Source organism: Hoplias malabaricus, chromosome 2 (assembly GCF_029633855.1).
Source record: "Hoplias malabaricus isolate fHopMal1 chromosome 2, fHopMal1.hap1, whole genome shotgun sequence".
NCBI classification, from domain to species: domain Eukaryota; kingdom Metazoa; phylum Chordata; class Actinopteri; order Characiformes; family Erythrinidae; genus Hoplias; species Hoplias malabaricus.
Genome location: NC_089801.1, coordinates 74,246,492 through 74,263,664, shown reverse-complemented (window position 1 = coordinate 74,263,664; position 17,173 = coordinate 74,246,492). Strand labels below are relative to the sequence as shown.

At 37.3% G+C, this 17,173-nt stretch overlaps 1 protein-coding gene across 1 annotated transcript in view; it reads right to left on the bottom strand.

Moving 5' to 3' along the window:
* Window positions 1-5,365: 5,365 nt before the first annotated feature.
* Window positions 5,366-17,173, bottom strand: part of kpnb3 (karyopherin (importin) beta 3) — a 34,820-nt gene continuing 23,012 nt past the window's right edge. The window contains exons 14-26 of the mRNA XM_066661506.1: window positions 16,092-16,310; window positions 15,344-15,427; window positions 13,087-13,219; window positions 9,737-9,858; window positions 9,352-9,448; window positions 8,580-8,752; window positions 8,289-8,400; window positions 8,149-8,204; window positions 7,900-8,022; window positions 6,766-6,985; window positions 6,332-6,560; window positions 6,105-6,246; window positions 5,366-6,025 (exon numbers count right to left, since the gene is read on the bottom strand). Of these exons, the coding sequence (XP_066517603.1) occupies window positions 5,939-6,025; window positions 6,105-6,246; window positions 6,332-6,560; window positions 6,766-6,985; window positions 7,900-8,022; window positions 8,149-8,204; window positions 8,289-8,400; window positions 8,580-8,752; window positions 9,352-9,448; window positions 9,737-9,858; window positions 13,087-13,219; window positions 15,344-15,427; window positions 16,092-16,310 (1,797 nt within the window). The 3' untranslated portion in view covers window positions 5,366-5,938. The remainder of the gene's footprint in view (window positions 6,026-6,104; window positions 6,247-6,331; window positions 6,561-6,765; window positions 6,986-7,899; window positions 8,023-8,148; window positions 8,205-8,288; window positions 8,401-8,579; window positions 8,753-9,351; window positions 9,449-9,736; window positions 9,859-13,086; window positions 13,220-15,343; window positions 15,428-16,091; window positions 16,311-17,173) is intronic.

Sequence of the window (17,173 nt, the reverse complement as noted above, 5' to 3'; positions counted from 1 at the left end):
TCTACACATACTATATGTGTGTTATTTGGTTTAGAATTATGTAAAACATGGTTTTGTCTGAATGATATTACTTTGTGCTAACATACAATCTATTCTATTACACGAGTATGATTCAGAAATCTTGGACAATCTTTCAAAAGGAATCTTCCTTAAGTCTTTGTCTGCTTCAGGATCATGATGAAGAAGGCCACATGCACCCTCAGAATGATCACCTTCTGACATGGCGCCTCTGAGCAAAGGCCCAGGAGCATGCATAGGCGTGGCTCTCACAAGGAAGCAAATCCTGCGAAGGAGAATCCCCACATGCACCCTCTTCTTTTATGTCTCAGGAAATTGGTGCTGAAAGCTTTGCTGGGAAAAACAACAGCCTTTTTTTTTTAGAATTTTTTAAGGTAATTATCATAGAGAAATTCACACACACCAGGCTTATGTGTGTATGTGTGTCAGATAACAGTGTGCTGGCACGTCTTGACCTTCAGTTCCCTTCCTCTCCGCACTGAGTAACTGAACCAAGTAGAAACGGTCTGGAAGGGCACTCTCGGAGCAGAATGTGTCAGAACATCACAGATAGTTAGAAACAGAGTGAACACCTGCGTAATGTAACTTTTTTCATGGTCATATGAGAGGATAGAATGATAGTTGTTGTATAATTAGGAAGGGGCTAGGGGTATAAACGTTTTTTGAGAAACTGTTCCAGAGGAGAAGGATATAGAAGGGTCTATGCATTGCATTTCCTTACTCCAATAAATTTGTTACTCACTTTTTCATTTCTGTCACACTTTTTCACCACTATATCCCACCTCCCTCATGCATTGCTGTAGTCCATTTCATTATACGAATGTATAATCAATATTCTTTATTTGATGAATGGGAATTGGAGCTGTATTTAGGATGAGAAATGTGGTGTCCCACCCTGACAGTATTAGTTATAATTTTAAAGATCAGTAATGACACCTCGTTCCGAACTTTTCCTGAATAAATACAATGCAATTGTTTCCAATTAAGTGTGACAGAAAGTACATTTATATAAAAGTTTCTGAAGATAATCATTACTTATCTAAATTCTGTGTTTTGAGGTGGATTTCTTTTTCCTTGTTATTTATAAAGTATTTGTTAATAGCTTGCCATTGATCAACAGGTTACAAGGACAATTCCATTTCCATTTAAAAATTACCTGCTCTCACAAGATATTTCAATTTACTTTTATTTTTAAGTGCTTGTTGAGAAGTATGTCATGCATACAACACTGCTGCTATGACAAACGTGAGGGCTTTGTGAGGACAAATCAAAGGTTTGTTCAGGAATGTGTGTGTAGCACAGTTATTCAAAACCTGTTCTCTAGCTGCAGCAAGTTAGCTGGGTAACTTAATACCTGTCAAGTTATGCTACCTTGTCAGATCATGCTACCTAGTGTGTATTTACTGGTTATGAAAGTAATTAAAGTTATGATATTGTAACACAGGATAAAAATGGATAATACAAAATGTTTTCAGTATTTAGCTACATATTATATAGTATTTATCTTAAATCAATTTATAAAAAAGCCACCACAAATAAAACAAAATATGTTTTTTTTTTATCTTAATATGATTTCAGCATCTGTTATTGCAAATTTGAGACACAGCTTCACTCGCCCAGAGTAGGGTTACCGGGGCCCCACCCTGGAGCCAGGCCTAGGGGAGGGGCTCCTTGGCGAGCGCCTGGTGGTCGGACTTTCACTCATGGGGTCCGGCCGGGCTCAGCCCGAAGGAGCAACATGGGTCCACTCTCCCATGGGCCCACCACCTGTGTGAGAGGTAGTAATCCGGGTCTGGTGCGTTGTGGACCAGGTGGCTGAAACAAGCGGCTGAAATGAGTTTTCTCTGCAGGGTGTCTGAACTTTCCCTTAGAGACAGGGTTAGGAACTTGGACATCCGGAAGGGACTCGGAGTGAAGTCGCCACTCTGAGTGGCGGAAACAGCCCCCTACACTACACGGTAGGAGTCGCAAAAGGCAACAAGCTGCTCGGCTTTGCAGAACCAGAAATCCATAGGGTGGAGCTGGATATGATCCAACTCCTCCCTTGTTATGTTTCATTGGATTGAACCATAACCATCTCCTCCCACTATAGTTCTCGCTCGTCTTCAGGCCATCTTTCATCTTTGCATCGTGACAAGTAAACAAGCAAGCTTCAAAGTAATAATAAAAACATGTGATTTTACGTCTTGTGGTTAGGGAAAATGTATGGTATGTATTTATTTATTTTATTTCTTTTATTTGGGGGCTGACTATAGGAAGGCTGTGCGCTTAGCTGTTATATCCCTTTTTAGCCACAAGATGTCAGATAGTATTAGCTAACTATATGCAAATATTCCATACTGATGCATGTCAATTCACTCAGGTATTCAGATCATTAATCTGGCAACTTGTTGAATGGAGTAATGGATTTACAAAGACTTAGCAGTTTTAATATATTTTCTTCTCGTGCGCTGCTTAAGAGTGTATATGGCATTTCAAAGCAAATCGAGCAGATGGTCGGTTTACCCTGTCTCTCTGCTGTCCGGCCTGTTTGTGAGCAGCAGTTTATTCTACAGATGAAGTCATCTATAATCATATTCTCTCCTGTCAGGTGAATGAAATAATCCTCTGTGTTATCTAGTTTTGCAAGTTATATATATTTGGTAATAATCTGTCATGAAATTAGCGATGGTTTTATTATTGTATTAGTGGTACTATTGAAGAGGAGAAATCTAGGGCTGAGTCAGTTGTATTCAGGCTCAATCCAGGGATTCAGTTTTTGGTTGGGGTTAATTAAACATTGAGTTTTTTGTCTGAGCAGGCCAAGATTTCAAGGTGCCTCAGTGGCGCACTGGTAAACTGCTGGGTTGGTGGTTTAAGTCCAGTGTAGATCACATTCTACACATTTCAGTAACACAATGAACCCATTTTTCACTTCCCTTATCCCTACTCAAAGTGGAACTCAGAGTAAACAACATAATAGTTAGTAAATAATAATAAATTAAACTACAAAATATAAACTCTGTACTTGAGCCCACCTCCCACACTACTCCGTAACAGAAAAGTATGACTGCACACAATGGACTCAGCAGAGTTAGAGTCGCTAAGAGGCCTTGCAGCATCAGATTGCAGTCAATGGTCACCACGAGCAACTGCTGCTTGAGATTTCGCAGCAATTAACTCGTTTACTTCAGACCCAGGATGAGGCTGCACAGGTCAGTAGTGAGATGGACACTCAGGCTACCCAACCTCCTCCTCATCTTCCCCCACAGGCAGCCATGGCTGGGCATGATGCTCATGTAGCCACTCCAGAGCGTTACGCTGTGTAGAGGGTTCCTGCTACATTGCAGTCCAGTGTTAGAGCAGCAGCCCTCCCGGTTTCCAACTGAGCATTCCAAAGTGGCATTCACATGGTGTCCTTGCTTACAGACCTTGCTCTGGCATGGGCTACGACCTTATTGAAGCAAGACTCCCCTGACTGCCTTACTGCTCAGGCACTCACTAGAGCTCTGTGGCAGGCCTTCTACCAGCCTTTGGAGGGACAGGAAGCAGGGACAAGGCTATTGGAGCTTACCCAGTGTGTGTGCTTGGTGGCTGATTACACCACTGAGTTCCGCAACCTGGCGGCTGAGTGCATAGTGTGAGGAAGCCTTAAGGGCTATCTTTGTGGGACTTAAATGGTAGGATCAAGGACGAGCTGGCCACTTGTGATCTCCCATCCATGCATATGAGATCTATGAAGTGTGTAGAAAGAGTAGAAATCTAGGGCTGAGTTGGTTGTAGTCAAGCTCAGTTCACTTTAAGACCTTGCTTGCAACTAAAAAGAGACTCCCTGTCTCTGAGTTTAGTATGCGTTGAAGATATAACACTGTGTTTCCCTGAACTTCAATTTTTCAAGAGCCAGGTCTGCTTAAGAGGTCCATTCAATCATTCATTCCTTTTTTTGTGCCTCATGGTCTTAATTTGAAATAGGTTGAGCAATCACAGCATAAAATCCCTGGCAAAAATTATGGAATCACCCGTCTGAGGATGTTCCTTCAGTTGTTAATTTTGTAGAAAAAAAGCAAATCACAGACATGGCAAAAAACTAAAGGCATTTCAAATGACAACTTTCTGGTTTTTATGAAACACTAAAAGAAATCAAGAAAAATAATTGTGGTAGCCAGTAACAGTTAGACTTTTAGAACAAGCACAGGGAATAATTTATGGAAGCCAGGGGTTGTATTCCGGTATCGAACTTTTCAAGTTGTTCATAACACCCAAAAACAGACATAACATTTTTTAGTATTAGGTCTAGAGATATTCATTATGGCTCTTATTCTATTTTTGTGTATATGTAACCCAATAACTACAGGGATTAGGCTACTAGAAAATAAATCCACTGGGGCTAGGACCACTATCCATTAGTTAGAAAATTGTCCCAGGTTCTGTCTAACAGATAAGTAAAAGAAACAGACTAAAATTTTATTGATCACTTATACTTCTCTCTGCTGGCCTTGGAGTATTCCTTATTTGTACTTGACCAACCATACACACACAGACAACAGTAAATTATATGATTATCGTTGATAGTATTATAATTTTAAATTAATTTGATATTTGAATGGCTGTTTGAGAAAATAATTAAATCGAACATTAAAATGAGAAGAAAAGAAGACCCAAAAAAAATTAGGGTTGAAACAACGGGTGAGTCCAGTTCATAGTCTAGCCTGTGATGATGCCTTGGGAATCGGTCCGTATCTCTCGCTTCACCCACTAAATGAGAAACAATATATTCTGATATTCTCTGTGTTTTAGACATATGGTAGTGAACACGCATGCACACTGTTGTCAACCGCTGAGGGAGCAGTTTAGAGGTTAGATGCCTTGAAGGGCAATTCAGACATGGATTAACTTTTTCTCGCCAGTCTTGGGAATTGAAATGACGACCCTCCTGTCCCAGTCTTGCTGCCACAATACCACATAATTGACCAGAAGACCACTTGTGCAACTTTTGTATACACAAGTGTTCATTATTTTTTTTGGAAGAAAAAACAATTCTTAAAGGTTAAATTATTTGATACTTATGGTCCATGTTTACTAGGTCAAAGTGGTTTGGTTAGCATATTACAGGTGAACTCTTTTTGACCATCAACCTCACTGACTTACTGGTTTCTTCTAAAACGGATCCTTGTTGAAATGCCTCATGACATTCATCCAGTGTAAAATCTCAAAATCTCTCTCTCATATATATATATATATATATATATATATATATATATATATATATATAATGTGTGTGTGAGAACAGCTTTTTTTACTTAATAACCTGCAAATTACATAACCTTGCTGAAGCGTAAATCACCAGAGAGCCATAATTAATCTGTCATTTTGTTGTATTTATTATGGAGTGAGTAATGACAAGATACTGGAAGGAAACATCTGTTTAGATGTGATGGGAAATAATAATTAAAAAAACAAACAAAAAAAAAAAACCCAGATGTAACCTACACATTGTGACTCATTAAAAGGAGGGGGGATGTAATCACTGACCCGAGTCACTCAGGCACAACAAGCAAGTTTGTCTTGGAGAGAGAAATCATCTCAGATTGTGTTATATTTGACCAGACATTCAATAAACGAACTGATCTAAATCAAAATGGAGAAGTATAGTTCCTAAAATGGAAATACTTTACACATCTAATGAAAATGACTGCTGACTTCATATTCCCACTTACACTCAGATGAGCCCAAGGATCCTTGTTTGAAAGTTCGTTTGAGAAGATGAAACAGGCTCATGGGAGTTGGGGCGGGTTAAAAATTGAAGTTAGTCCTACAATCAAGTCATGCTACAGTTCTTCACGCAGAATGGGATGGGGAAGGGTTCTAAAGAGGACTTCCAAATGTAGGTGATTTCTCATAAAATGACTAAGTGAACAGGTTTCAAAAGAAAAAGCTTCACTCATGCTGCATTGAGGAGATCCTGAATGGCCTTTTGATGAACTTCACTAAGTGTTGATACACACTGTGTCCATAGTCCTCCAGATACCTGTGGATTACACAAAGTTTTCTGTAAAACCCTGAGATCCTTATGAAGACATTAGAATGAATAAAAGACTAACACTCACTTGTACTTGACGAATGACATTTGCCAGTCTCTTGCTGCAATTATCATCACTTTTGATAGATTCATTAGCCACACCCTCAGCAATGATGAGGAAAATCTTAGGAAGGTTTGTATTTTCAGGCCCAAGAACAACAGGATTGTTGCTTTTGAGAAAAGACAACACAATAATGTTAGGTTTGGGCAAATCATGCCTAATCATCCTTACACACAAAACACAATATAACTCACCTTTCAATAAGGTCACACAGATAATTAAATGTGTGTACAGCCTCCTCTTTGTCTTCATTGAGAGGCAACCACGAAACCCAATGAGGAAGGACTTCACTGACATTGATGCATTCCGGACGATATCTCATGACCTTGCCAACAGCAGAGATGCAGTTCTCTGTTGCGTTAACATTTTCTTTTGCTCTGGAATCTGTAGCTTGGATCACGTTAATTAGGAGAGGAATTGATTCTGAAAAAGAAAAAACAGAAACACTAACCATCATCAAAACTTAACAATCATTAAAGTCTAGTCAAATGTCAGTTTGAGTACAAAATTTACAATGACAAGTTTTACTTTCTTCCCATTACACAGAAGAACACAATTTCACAGTGGCATGTTTGTCTAATATATATTTTTAAAAGCATTTTTGTCATGTTTGAGAAAAGGAAAATACCTGTACAGAAAGGCCTGTAGTTCTCGCCTCCAAACTGGGCCATGACACCAATGCCATAAGCAGCTGCTTGACGAACCTCAGGGCTGGTATCACAGAGAGACTGGATCATGGGTCTCAGGAAGTACTCAGCATACTTGAAAGAAGAGGGACTGCAGTGCTCAATCACATCATCAAAAATGCACAGACCCCACTGTCTGTCTGCCCAGGGCCTGTGAGGACACTACACATGGAGGGAGTATGTTAAACGATTGGCAGGAAACAAAATATAAACAAAAATCACACACACATTTCCATTCAGTCCAATGTAGACATTCATTCATTGGGAGTTGTTTATACAACAGAGGGCACTCCAAATGTTGAAAAGCACAAGCTGAGATGAGGATATTGTGATATTATTGATCCATAGGTGGGTAATATTGACTTATTTTTGCAAATTTAGATTACATAAAAATAACTCCAAATTTGGGAAACTTCAAACTGCATGAAAGTAAACAGACCAAAAGTACTACAAAACTTGAGTTACAAATGAGTTTTTGTTTTAGTTCAAACAAAGTTAAGCTTCAGACACGTACAAACAAGAATCATTTTTATAAAAAAATTTTTTTTTTTAGAATTGCCAAAGTTTGACTTTCATTACACAGTGGCTTCCAGCCCCACCCCCACCCCTTCTAACAACTATAAATATGAAATTATTTTGCACTAGAGTTTTTGAGTTATGAGTTTGTTACGCACAAGTGAGTGTCCCAGGCCCCGTAAACTTCAATGTATTTTTTTTTTTTTTTTTTTAAACTGCCATAACACCAACAATTCTTGCTCAATCTGCACAGTTCTTGCACCAAAGGGTTCTTTCTAGTACAATGTGATTAGTTTTATGATGTGGGGTACGGTTTCCGTACAGCACCAGTTCAAACAGGACATGGCCCTCACAGGAAACGCATGGCAGAATTTTCTAGAACACTGACATTTAACTGAGCAATATGAAAAAACAGATATTTTGTCCCCAATTCTTTCTTTTGGGTTATTCATTTGACCTTCTGTTGACAGTGTTTTTGACATATGTAAATGTAGGTATATGACAAAACGTAAATGTACATGGTGAAGTAAAACAAAAACGTGAGAAAAGACTATACTTACTAGAAGATTTACTACAAGTTGAATAATTTGCTCAAACCAGGGAAGAACTTTCTCCTTGTAACTGCTGAATACTGCATGCAAAATGTCTGAGACCTTGGTCAGAATGTACACATCATTCTCATCCTGTTAAAAAACAATGATATTTCTATCAGCTCAGTCCGCACTTTGGATGCAAATGGAAATGGCATTCAACACACAAAAAATATATATAAAAATAAATAAACATGTCTATAAAGTTACTAAACTTGCCTCATCTTGTAACGTTTCTTCAACTTGTTCATCATAATCTTCATCCTGTCTTTTGGCTGCACACATCAGTCAAAAGAGCTGATTATTTACACTTAGCACAGAACACAACTTGTTAAAGGAATATTTCTAAGAAGCCTCACCTTGTCTGAGTTCCTGATTTTTAAAGTGCTCCTCCATTTTTCCTTTTAGAATGGCTCCTAACTCCTCAAAGTGTTCACTGTTCAGACAGCCATCTCCCATTAATTCAACACACTGAATGAGGAAAATTTTTTGAACATGGGTCAGCATAAAAATCCTCAAAAGGCGGTTCTGCAAACCCTGGTCTTGCTTACAATAAATAAGATTAAAGCACATTTTGATTTTTGGATGTCACAAGTAAAATTGGAGTAAAATAAAAAAAAGCAAAGAATTCTAATAATAGCAAAAGTTACCTTAGCAAAAGAGTGCATGATTTCTGACAGCACATCTGAATCAGGTTCAGTGCCAATAGCCTTGATGAGAGCATCACACATGAAATGCCACATCTGAGTGAGGTACTCGGGGCCTCTAACACGTGCACATTCCAACAACAGGGGCATGGACTCAGCAGCAGCTACTCGCACACATGAGGAATGAGTAAAGGAACAAACATATGAAACAGCTGCAAAAGCTTGAGAGTTCTTTGGATGCATTTGGTTCTCTGGATATACAGTCCTTAAAAGTGTTACCTTATCCTCATGAATGTCGTAACTAATCAAGTTTAGTTAATCATCTATACCAGATTAATGTGATTATCACCATTTTATGGCAAATCCTGCACATAAATATGATTAATTCATGAAATGACTGATCAAAATATTTTACCAACTCATCATGGGAATATAGTCATATTGGTTTTGTAATGATTTTATTTAAAAATCATTGTTATAAAGGTGTATTCCAATTATCAAACTTGTGGCATAATTGTCACTTGATTATAAACATTTCTAAGCAAATGCATGTTTAGAATTTGCATGTTGGCCATGACAGTACCTTTTAACACTTACATTTTTACTTTTGTGGGTTTACTTTATATCTAAAAAATACCCAACTGTTTCAACAACGACTTTTTACTAAAACAATTTCTCACAGCATTTGAAGGAATTAAAATTCTCAGCCCTTCTTAAAAAACAAAACAAAAAAAAACTACCATCCAACATAAAGGTCAACACAGGTAAAGGATATCATCGTGGAAGTAAAACTTTAGCAATGGCACCATAAGCTTGACGACCTGCTCTGTATATTCGACAAAACCTTCCTTCAGCTCTTTAGCATAGCATACCTACAAAATGAAATGTAAATTACATGAGACAAGAAAGGTTGGACATGGGGTGAGGGAGAGAATTTCGCTTGTCAAACCTTTTCATTTTTTTTAACATGCAGGTTAGAAAAGCATAACAGTAGAGGAAATAAATCTAAGAATATCAAAATAATGATAAGCATATTAAATCCCATTGTGATACTGTGCAATCCAACTTGAATCTTTGAAATTTTACTAACAAATGAAAGATGGGTCATACCAGAAAGCCTCAAATATAAAAAGAAATATCTGGTTAAACAATTCACACACCAGCATTTGACAAGCTGTAGCTTTTTCTTCTAATCCAGCAGTCTTTATTCCAAAGCTCTGTTGGTCTCCCAGGTTAACAAATTCCCAACCATCATCTTCAGACATGTTTTCCATGTCTTGGGCTAAGAAGAAACATTCAAAAGATTAATTTAAATTATATGCACACACCCTGATCATATAAAACAAGCTCTGCAAGTGGCAATTTGTATTTCTACAATTTCCAGCATTCTTTGTTAGCCCCACTTTCATCTTGTTGTTCAATGGTCAGGACACTAGCAGGACCACCACAGAACAGGAATTATATCGATGGCGGATCCTTCTCAGCACTGCATAGACACTGATGTAGTGGGTGGTTTGTTAGTATGTGTGGAGATTATATGAAGGGATCAGAACAGCAGTGCTTACTGGCCCACCTTATAGATGCAAAGTAAAAGAAAGTAGCTCATCTGTTGTTATCCATCAGTGATCACAAGAACTAATTGATGTACTCTAGGTTCAGTGGTGACAATGAGGTTATTAAAAACAGCTGTGACTGATTCATTGTTATCAGTCATGCATACTAACATGTCAACATCACGTTAGTGTCACTGCAGTGCTAATAACGAGACAACCATTGAAAAATTCCTGTTCTGTTGGGATCCTGACTAACACACCTGGAAAAATAGGGTGGAATTGGGATAAAATTAAAGAGCGACAGATGCAATACTGTCTGTTACTGCAGAACTACAAATTGCACATATATTGTGAACGAAACAGAAAAAATGCACAAATGTAAAAACAAGCAAGTCAGTTTGTTTTAGGCGATCATTGTGTGTATTTATATGTATGCATCCAGTGTCATTTTTTTGTGAACACCTATGAAAATAAAAATAAAAATGAAACAATGTGCATATATATATATATATATATATATATATATATATATATATATATATATATATATATATAAAATGTGTGTGTATATGATTAATTTCAATGTAATGTATAATCTTCTGAGACACTGAATTTGGGGTTTTCAGTTGTCTGTTATTATAAAAATTAAAAGAAATAAACACTTGACATATATCAGTCTGTGTGCGCGAGTGTATATGTTTGACCGATATAGCGGCCCATTTTTGGCATTTTTTATATAATCGGCACCTGTAGCGGCATGTCGTCTCGAGTAAAAGGTATGAATTATTTTCTCTTCTTCAGCACTCACTATTTGTTACTGACTGCTCTTTGTAACATACACTCAATAATCTGCATCATAAACGACTGAGGTGATATTTGTAGCCTAGAAACCCAGCGTTATTTAGCCTCTTATTTCGCTCATTGGTCGCCGACGCCTAAAAAAAAAAATCACTCATTGTTATATCCATCATATCTCAAGTACTACAGATCCAAAGTCGACAGTTAATGTACCAAATTAAAGCTAAAAGTCACTGCTTTTCATTGATGTAATCATTTTATATATAGTCTCACTTGATAAATAAGTATTTTTGGTTGGAATATACCTTGCCAGGAAATTGTTATGAAAAAATATTAGTGACAGTACAAATTTTTAGATTTTTCACTGCGCCATATTTGAGTCAATGTGTACATATCATACACTGATCAAACGGGCAGACTCAAGATCACGAGGATATACACTAAAATGTAGGACTAAGAAATTAAATCCAAACGAACAAGATACTCCAAACTTCAGATTTCTTTCTCATCGATGACAAAACCACTACTTCTCGAAGCCTGAAGAGCCCACAAGCAGCTCACACACGCTTACCTTAGATAGTCCCCTTCAAAACGAGACTAAATTTGAGGCGCTCTGTCAAACCATTCATGAGTAATCCTCATGCATGAGTCAAAAGTACTGGCAGGGGAGGGGAAAAAAAATAAAAAAGGACACACTTTCAAAAAAAATAATTAAAATATGATCTCCGTGGAGCTACGCCATGTCACACCTACTCAGGCCTTCGGCTTTCCAACGACATGTCAATCAAGTCTGTAGACCAATCAGGGGCAGAGTTATGGCAATGCGCACCCAAGTACAAGGGACAAACACGCAGCAGAACGCATATGTTTTCAGCGCCTAACAGACCCAGACACTGCGAGACACACAAACAGTCCTATTTGGCAGCCACAGGCTCCACAAACAATAATCAAGTCAATAAACATGTTTTGAAAGCTTAGATGTCTTTTACTAGTTCCATTTCCCCCACTGAGGACATTTAAATGCGGCAGGGGTGTGGGAGGTTGCCCCGCTCTACAGCCAATCAGAGTGTAGCTCTCACCTTTTAACACATCAGACATTTAAAGGAACACTGTACTCGGTGAGAAACAAGTGTAAAAATAAATCATGATGATGCCTCTAGTTTATTCACTTCCTGAGGAAGGGGAATATAATATATCAATAATTTTCTGAGATACTGAATTTAAGGGTTTTCATTTGTTGTCTGTTTTCATCAAATTAAAAAAAATAAACACTTGAAATGAACTTTCATGAAATGAAATTTGAATGAACTTTCAAAATTTTATTTAACCCTCTGGAGTCGGAGCTCCCGCTGGCAGGATAAATCAGAATTTTTTTTGTCCTAGAAACATCAAACATACCTACAGAAAATCTTCAAATTGTATATTTTTCAAATATCTATATCTATATTTAGTCATATAAACAAATGCACCTGACTGTGTTTTCGCACTGAGAGTGGAGAGTCATGCATTTTGGCTGCCAGACGAGGAATGGCTTCATTATGTGATGAGTAAATGTTTTCTGAAGCATGCTTGGCGCCGATATCAGCAATGGATTTCGTGAAGCTGACGGTAAATGGTTTGTACATGCGCAGAGACAGTCCAGCTGATAGAGTAGAGAATGGCTTGTAGTAAAGTTTGGGTGTCCTCAGTTGCTTTCAAATAGTAATCTGAAGCTCATATGTATGGCCGTGTCATTGCAATATAAAAGAAAAACTAATTAAATAAACACCAGATAGTTGTAAACACCAGTGTGTAGCTAACACCCATGTCTATAAAGTTCAGAGCACTATATTTCAACACCTATGAAAATGGGGTTTTGGGAAGTCCATGTTTAGAGTTAACAAAAAACAAATACATGACATACAGACTTCTCTCACATTACTGTTGCTGGGTTTGTACTGAATATTAGCATGTGTAGCTTTTGGGAACAAATTGTAGGTGAAATTTGTTAAAATATCAAGGCATGTCAGATCACCTCAGGCATGGCTGAAAGGCCTCAGACTCCTGGGGGTTAACCTTACTGCAGCAGAACAGCGTTAAGTTGTTAAACAATAAATGCACACACACAAGAAAACCCAAAACAAAAATCAAATATGGGTAATGTGAAAACCATGTCTTACTATCCAAAAGGGCTACTTCAGGCTTGATGGACGCCGTTTTCATAAGTGGGCCCATAACCACAGGTAAATACTGCTGGAACTCTTTTCCCAATATCTTGCACATCCTGGCCCATGCAGAGATCATGTAGGAGATCTACAGTAGATTACCACATAAGAAACATAAGGAACTCTAAAGCATACATAACCACCAAATATTGGTCTCACTGCAACATTCAGAAAACATATAATGCTCAATATTCTTTTTATTTAACCCAGAAAAATATTTTTTGACTGAGCAACAAAATATGCATAGATATAGAATACTGACTGCTGTCCTGCACAAACCAACCTACATAACATAAAATAAGGGCTTGTTAATAAACTGATGCATTGAATCAAAAGCTCAGAAAACACCAAAACAAAAGGGACAACTAGGCAGGTCTAGCTTTGCGGGGCTCTCACTGGTTTCATGACATTTGTCATACAGATGTTTCAAAAATGAGAAAGTATGGAACATTGTTAAGCTGGCTGTTAACTTTTTAATAAACACCAAACAAGATTAAAAATATAGTACCTTTATTTTAGTAGGTTGTGTTTTGCTGCAGACAGCATAGTAAAAAGTAAACAGCAGTCAGCTAAATTAACCAGATAATTACAAATTAATATGTAACTTAAAGGAGTCAATTTAATTAAAAAAATGTAATTAAATTCAATTAAAAAAAAAAAAAAAAATTATATATATATATATATGCGCACACACACACACACACACACAAGGTGGGCCATTTATATGAATAAACCTTAATAAAATGGGAATGGTTGGTGATATGAACAGGCTTCCTGTATCCGTAGTTTCAGGTGCTGCACATCTTGATGGTATGGTGTGGTATATGGGGTACAAAGATAGTGGGGCCATTTTTCATCAATAGAAACCTCAAGGCCACTGGATATGCGAAATTGCTACATGATGATGTGTTTTCCTCTTTATGCACTGAAGCTGGCACATTCCCTAAGTTTTTCCAGCAAGGTGGTGCACCACCACATTATGGATGTCAGGTCCGAACATTCCTAGATGAACAGTTTCGTGGAAAGTGGATTGGTCATCGTGGGCCAGTTGAATGGCCCCCAAGGTCTCCCGATCTGACCCCCTTAGACTTTTATCTTTGGGGTCATCTGAAGGCAATTGTCTATGCTGTGAAGGTACGAGATGTGCAGCACCTGAAACTACGGATACTGGAAGCCCATGCTAGCATTTCTCCTGCGGTGTTCAGTGTGTGAAGAGTGGGAGAAGAGGGTTACATTGACAATCCAACACAATGGGCAGCACTTTGAACACATTTTATAAGTTGTCAGAAACTTGTAAATAACTCATGTAAGAATAAAGGTACATTAAAACCAAACACACCACTGTTTTTCTTGTGAAAATCCCAATAAGTTTGATGTGTCACATGAAGCTTTTCACATTGAAAAAACAAAAGTTGTATCCAAAATGGCCGACTTCAAAATGGCCACCATGGTCACCACCCATCTTGAAAAGTTCCCCCCCCTCCCATATACTAATGTGCCACAAACAGGAAGTTAATATCACCAACCATTCCCATTTTATTAAGGTGTATCCATATAAATGGCCCACGCTGTTTGTGTGTGTGTGTGTATATATATATATATATATATATATATATATATATATATATATAATAAAAAATTAGTATTTATTTTAACCACATTTAATGACAAAAGCCACAGTTCCACTGGGTGAACTTGGCACTACCATGGCTAGTGCCGTTATCTGTTTCTGCGTGTAACAAGGAAGGAGCAGAACGCAGCTAAACAAACGCGAAAGAAAATAATTATAACCACAGTAAACAAAGATTGTCCTGAGTCATTTGAAGTTGAGTCTGAAGCCACTGTTTGAGCAACTTAAGTGCGACTCAAGTCCCCATCTCTGCCAGAATGTACTCTGGCAATTATTAAAAAATATACAAGGTGTAAAAAAAATTAATAAATAATAAACTCTGATTGAACAAGCAGAGAAACAAAATGTGTATATTCTTCCAGACATAAATTAATGAAAATGTTCAGCCGACTTGGATTAAGAGAGAAAAATTCTAAACCTTAGAACTGTCAGCTCCTCCAGTGAATCCATACAATTATGTTGTTTTTCTGTAAATATGACACTGCTATGCATACATTTAAAAAAAGCTATTTATTATGATTTCGATCAGAAGAGCAAGTGAGAGTTACTAGGTATGTGAAATTGGTGCAAACCATCACTAACCTGTGGGTCATCATCTTCCAGGTCATTAAAGTCAGTCTGTGTTTTCAAAAGCAACTGCATTACTGCTGAGGCATCAGGCATGAACTACAGCAAAAGAAGAGTGAACACAGTTTAAGTAATACGTTTCCACCCACTCAAAAATTCAATTTCTACAAGAATTCATTCAGTAAAAATGATTTAACCATAACATGTTCAGTAACCTTATCCACCACTTTTTTTTTTTTAAACTTTGGAAGACCATATCAAAACAGACATACAAGTAAACCCCAATTCAAATCAAGTCTGAACCAATATGAAAATTCAGTAGCACTTTGCAATATTATTATTTTTTATTATTGTTTTAATCATGATACTAAGCATTAACTAAATGAACAACTGTAGTAGATTCTGATGCTATTAATGAAGCTATATTAAACACAATCTGGAAATCATTTTGGTTTGACATCTTTCAAACATACTACTTAGTAGTGATGTCACTGAAACAACTAAACAAAACTATATTACATACATGCTACTGTTACAATGACTGATTTTGTAACAACCAAGGAACCGATATTTATCAGTATTCTACTTCTTAATATGACCATTTTTTTCATATCTTCTTTATTCAATTACTGATAAGTGCTAGCCCAAAATCAATACTAATGACAGCAAGCAGTAGAATTAAGGCAACCTCCCACCAAATAAACAAACACAAAAACAAAACAAACAAACAACAAAAAAAAACAGGTATGTATGGCTCACGTACCTTTTCTTTGCCCACAGCAAGACCAATCAAACTGATGCACTCGATGGTCTTGCCTCTGAGCAGGCGGAGCTCTTTCTGAATAGCATTCTCCACAATATGTTTAAGGGAAGGCATGAACAGGTCATAGTAAGGAACAAATTTCTCTTCTGCTGTGTCAGCCACAGATGCAATAGAGGTCACGACCTGCTCTAGCACCAGCTTAGTCCCCTTCTGAATGAGCTAAGGGAATAAAGTAGACATTTGCATTGAAGTAATATTGTTGGAAACAAATAAAAAATAGTCCAAGGTTATACACTCAGAACTACCAATTACTAAATAATTTGTGATTTCAAATAAGTATGTTTTACATTCATTAATATATACAGAGGGTGAAATATATTCATATATTCATAATCATTATAAACAGAGTGATCTATTTCAAACATTTATTTGTTTTGATTAAGACTAACAGCCAATGAAAACCCAAAAGTCATTATCTCAGAAAATTAGAATATTATATTAAACCAATTTAAAAATTGATTAATACAGAAATGTTGGCCTACTGAAAAATATGTACATTATTTGGTATACTGAATCAATGCAGCGTGGCATGGATCGGCCTGTGGCACTGCTCAGTTGTTATAGAAGCCCAGGTTGCTTTGATAGTGGTCTTTAGGTCAGGTGGGTTTGCTGGCCAATCCAGAACAGTGATACTGTGGGTATTAAACCAGGTATTGGTACTTTTGGCAGTGTGGACAGTTGCCATGTCACACTGGAAATTAGAATCTGTATCTCCATAAAGCTTGTCAGCAGAGGGACACATGAAGCGCTCTAAAATGTCTTGGTAGAGGGCTGCGCTGACTTTGAACTTGATTTCACACAGTGGGCCAACAGCAGATATACTTTAACATAATTTATGGACATCGATGGTTTGATTTCTTTGCATGTGTGGATTGGAAGGGTTGTTACTAACTTCTGGTGAGAACTGCATGTCAATAACACCTAGAAATACATTTACTAAAAAAAATTGATGTCGCGTTCAATACTCATTTCACCCACTGTATATTGACTGAAATTTTGAGTTTAGGTGTGGAGTGTACTGG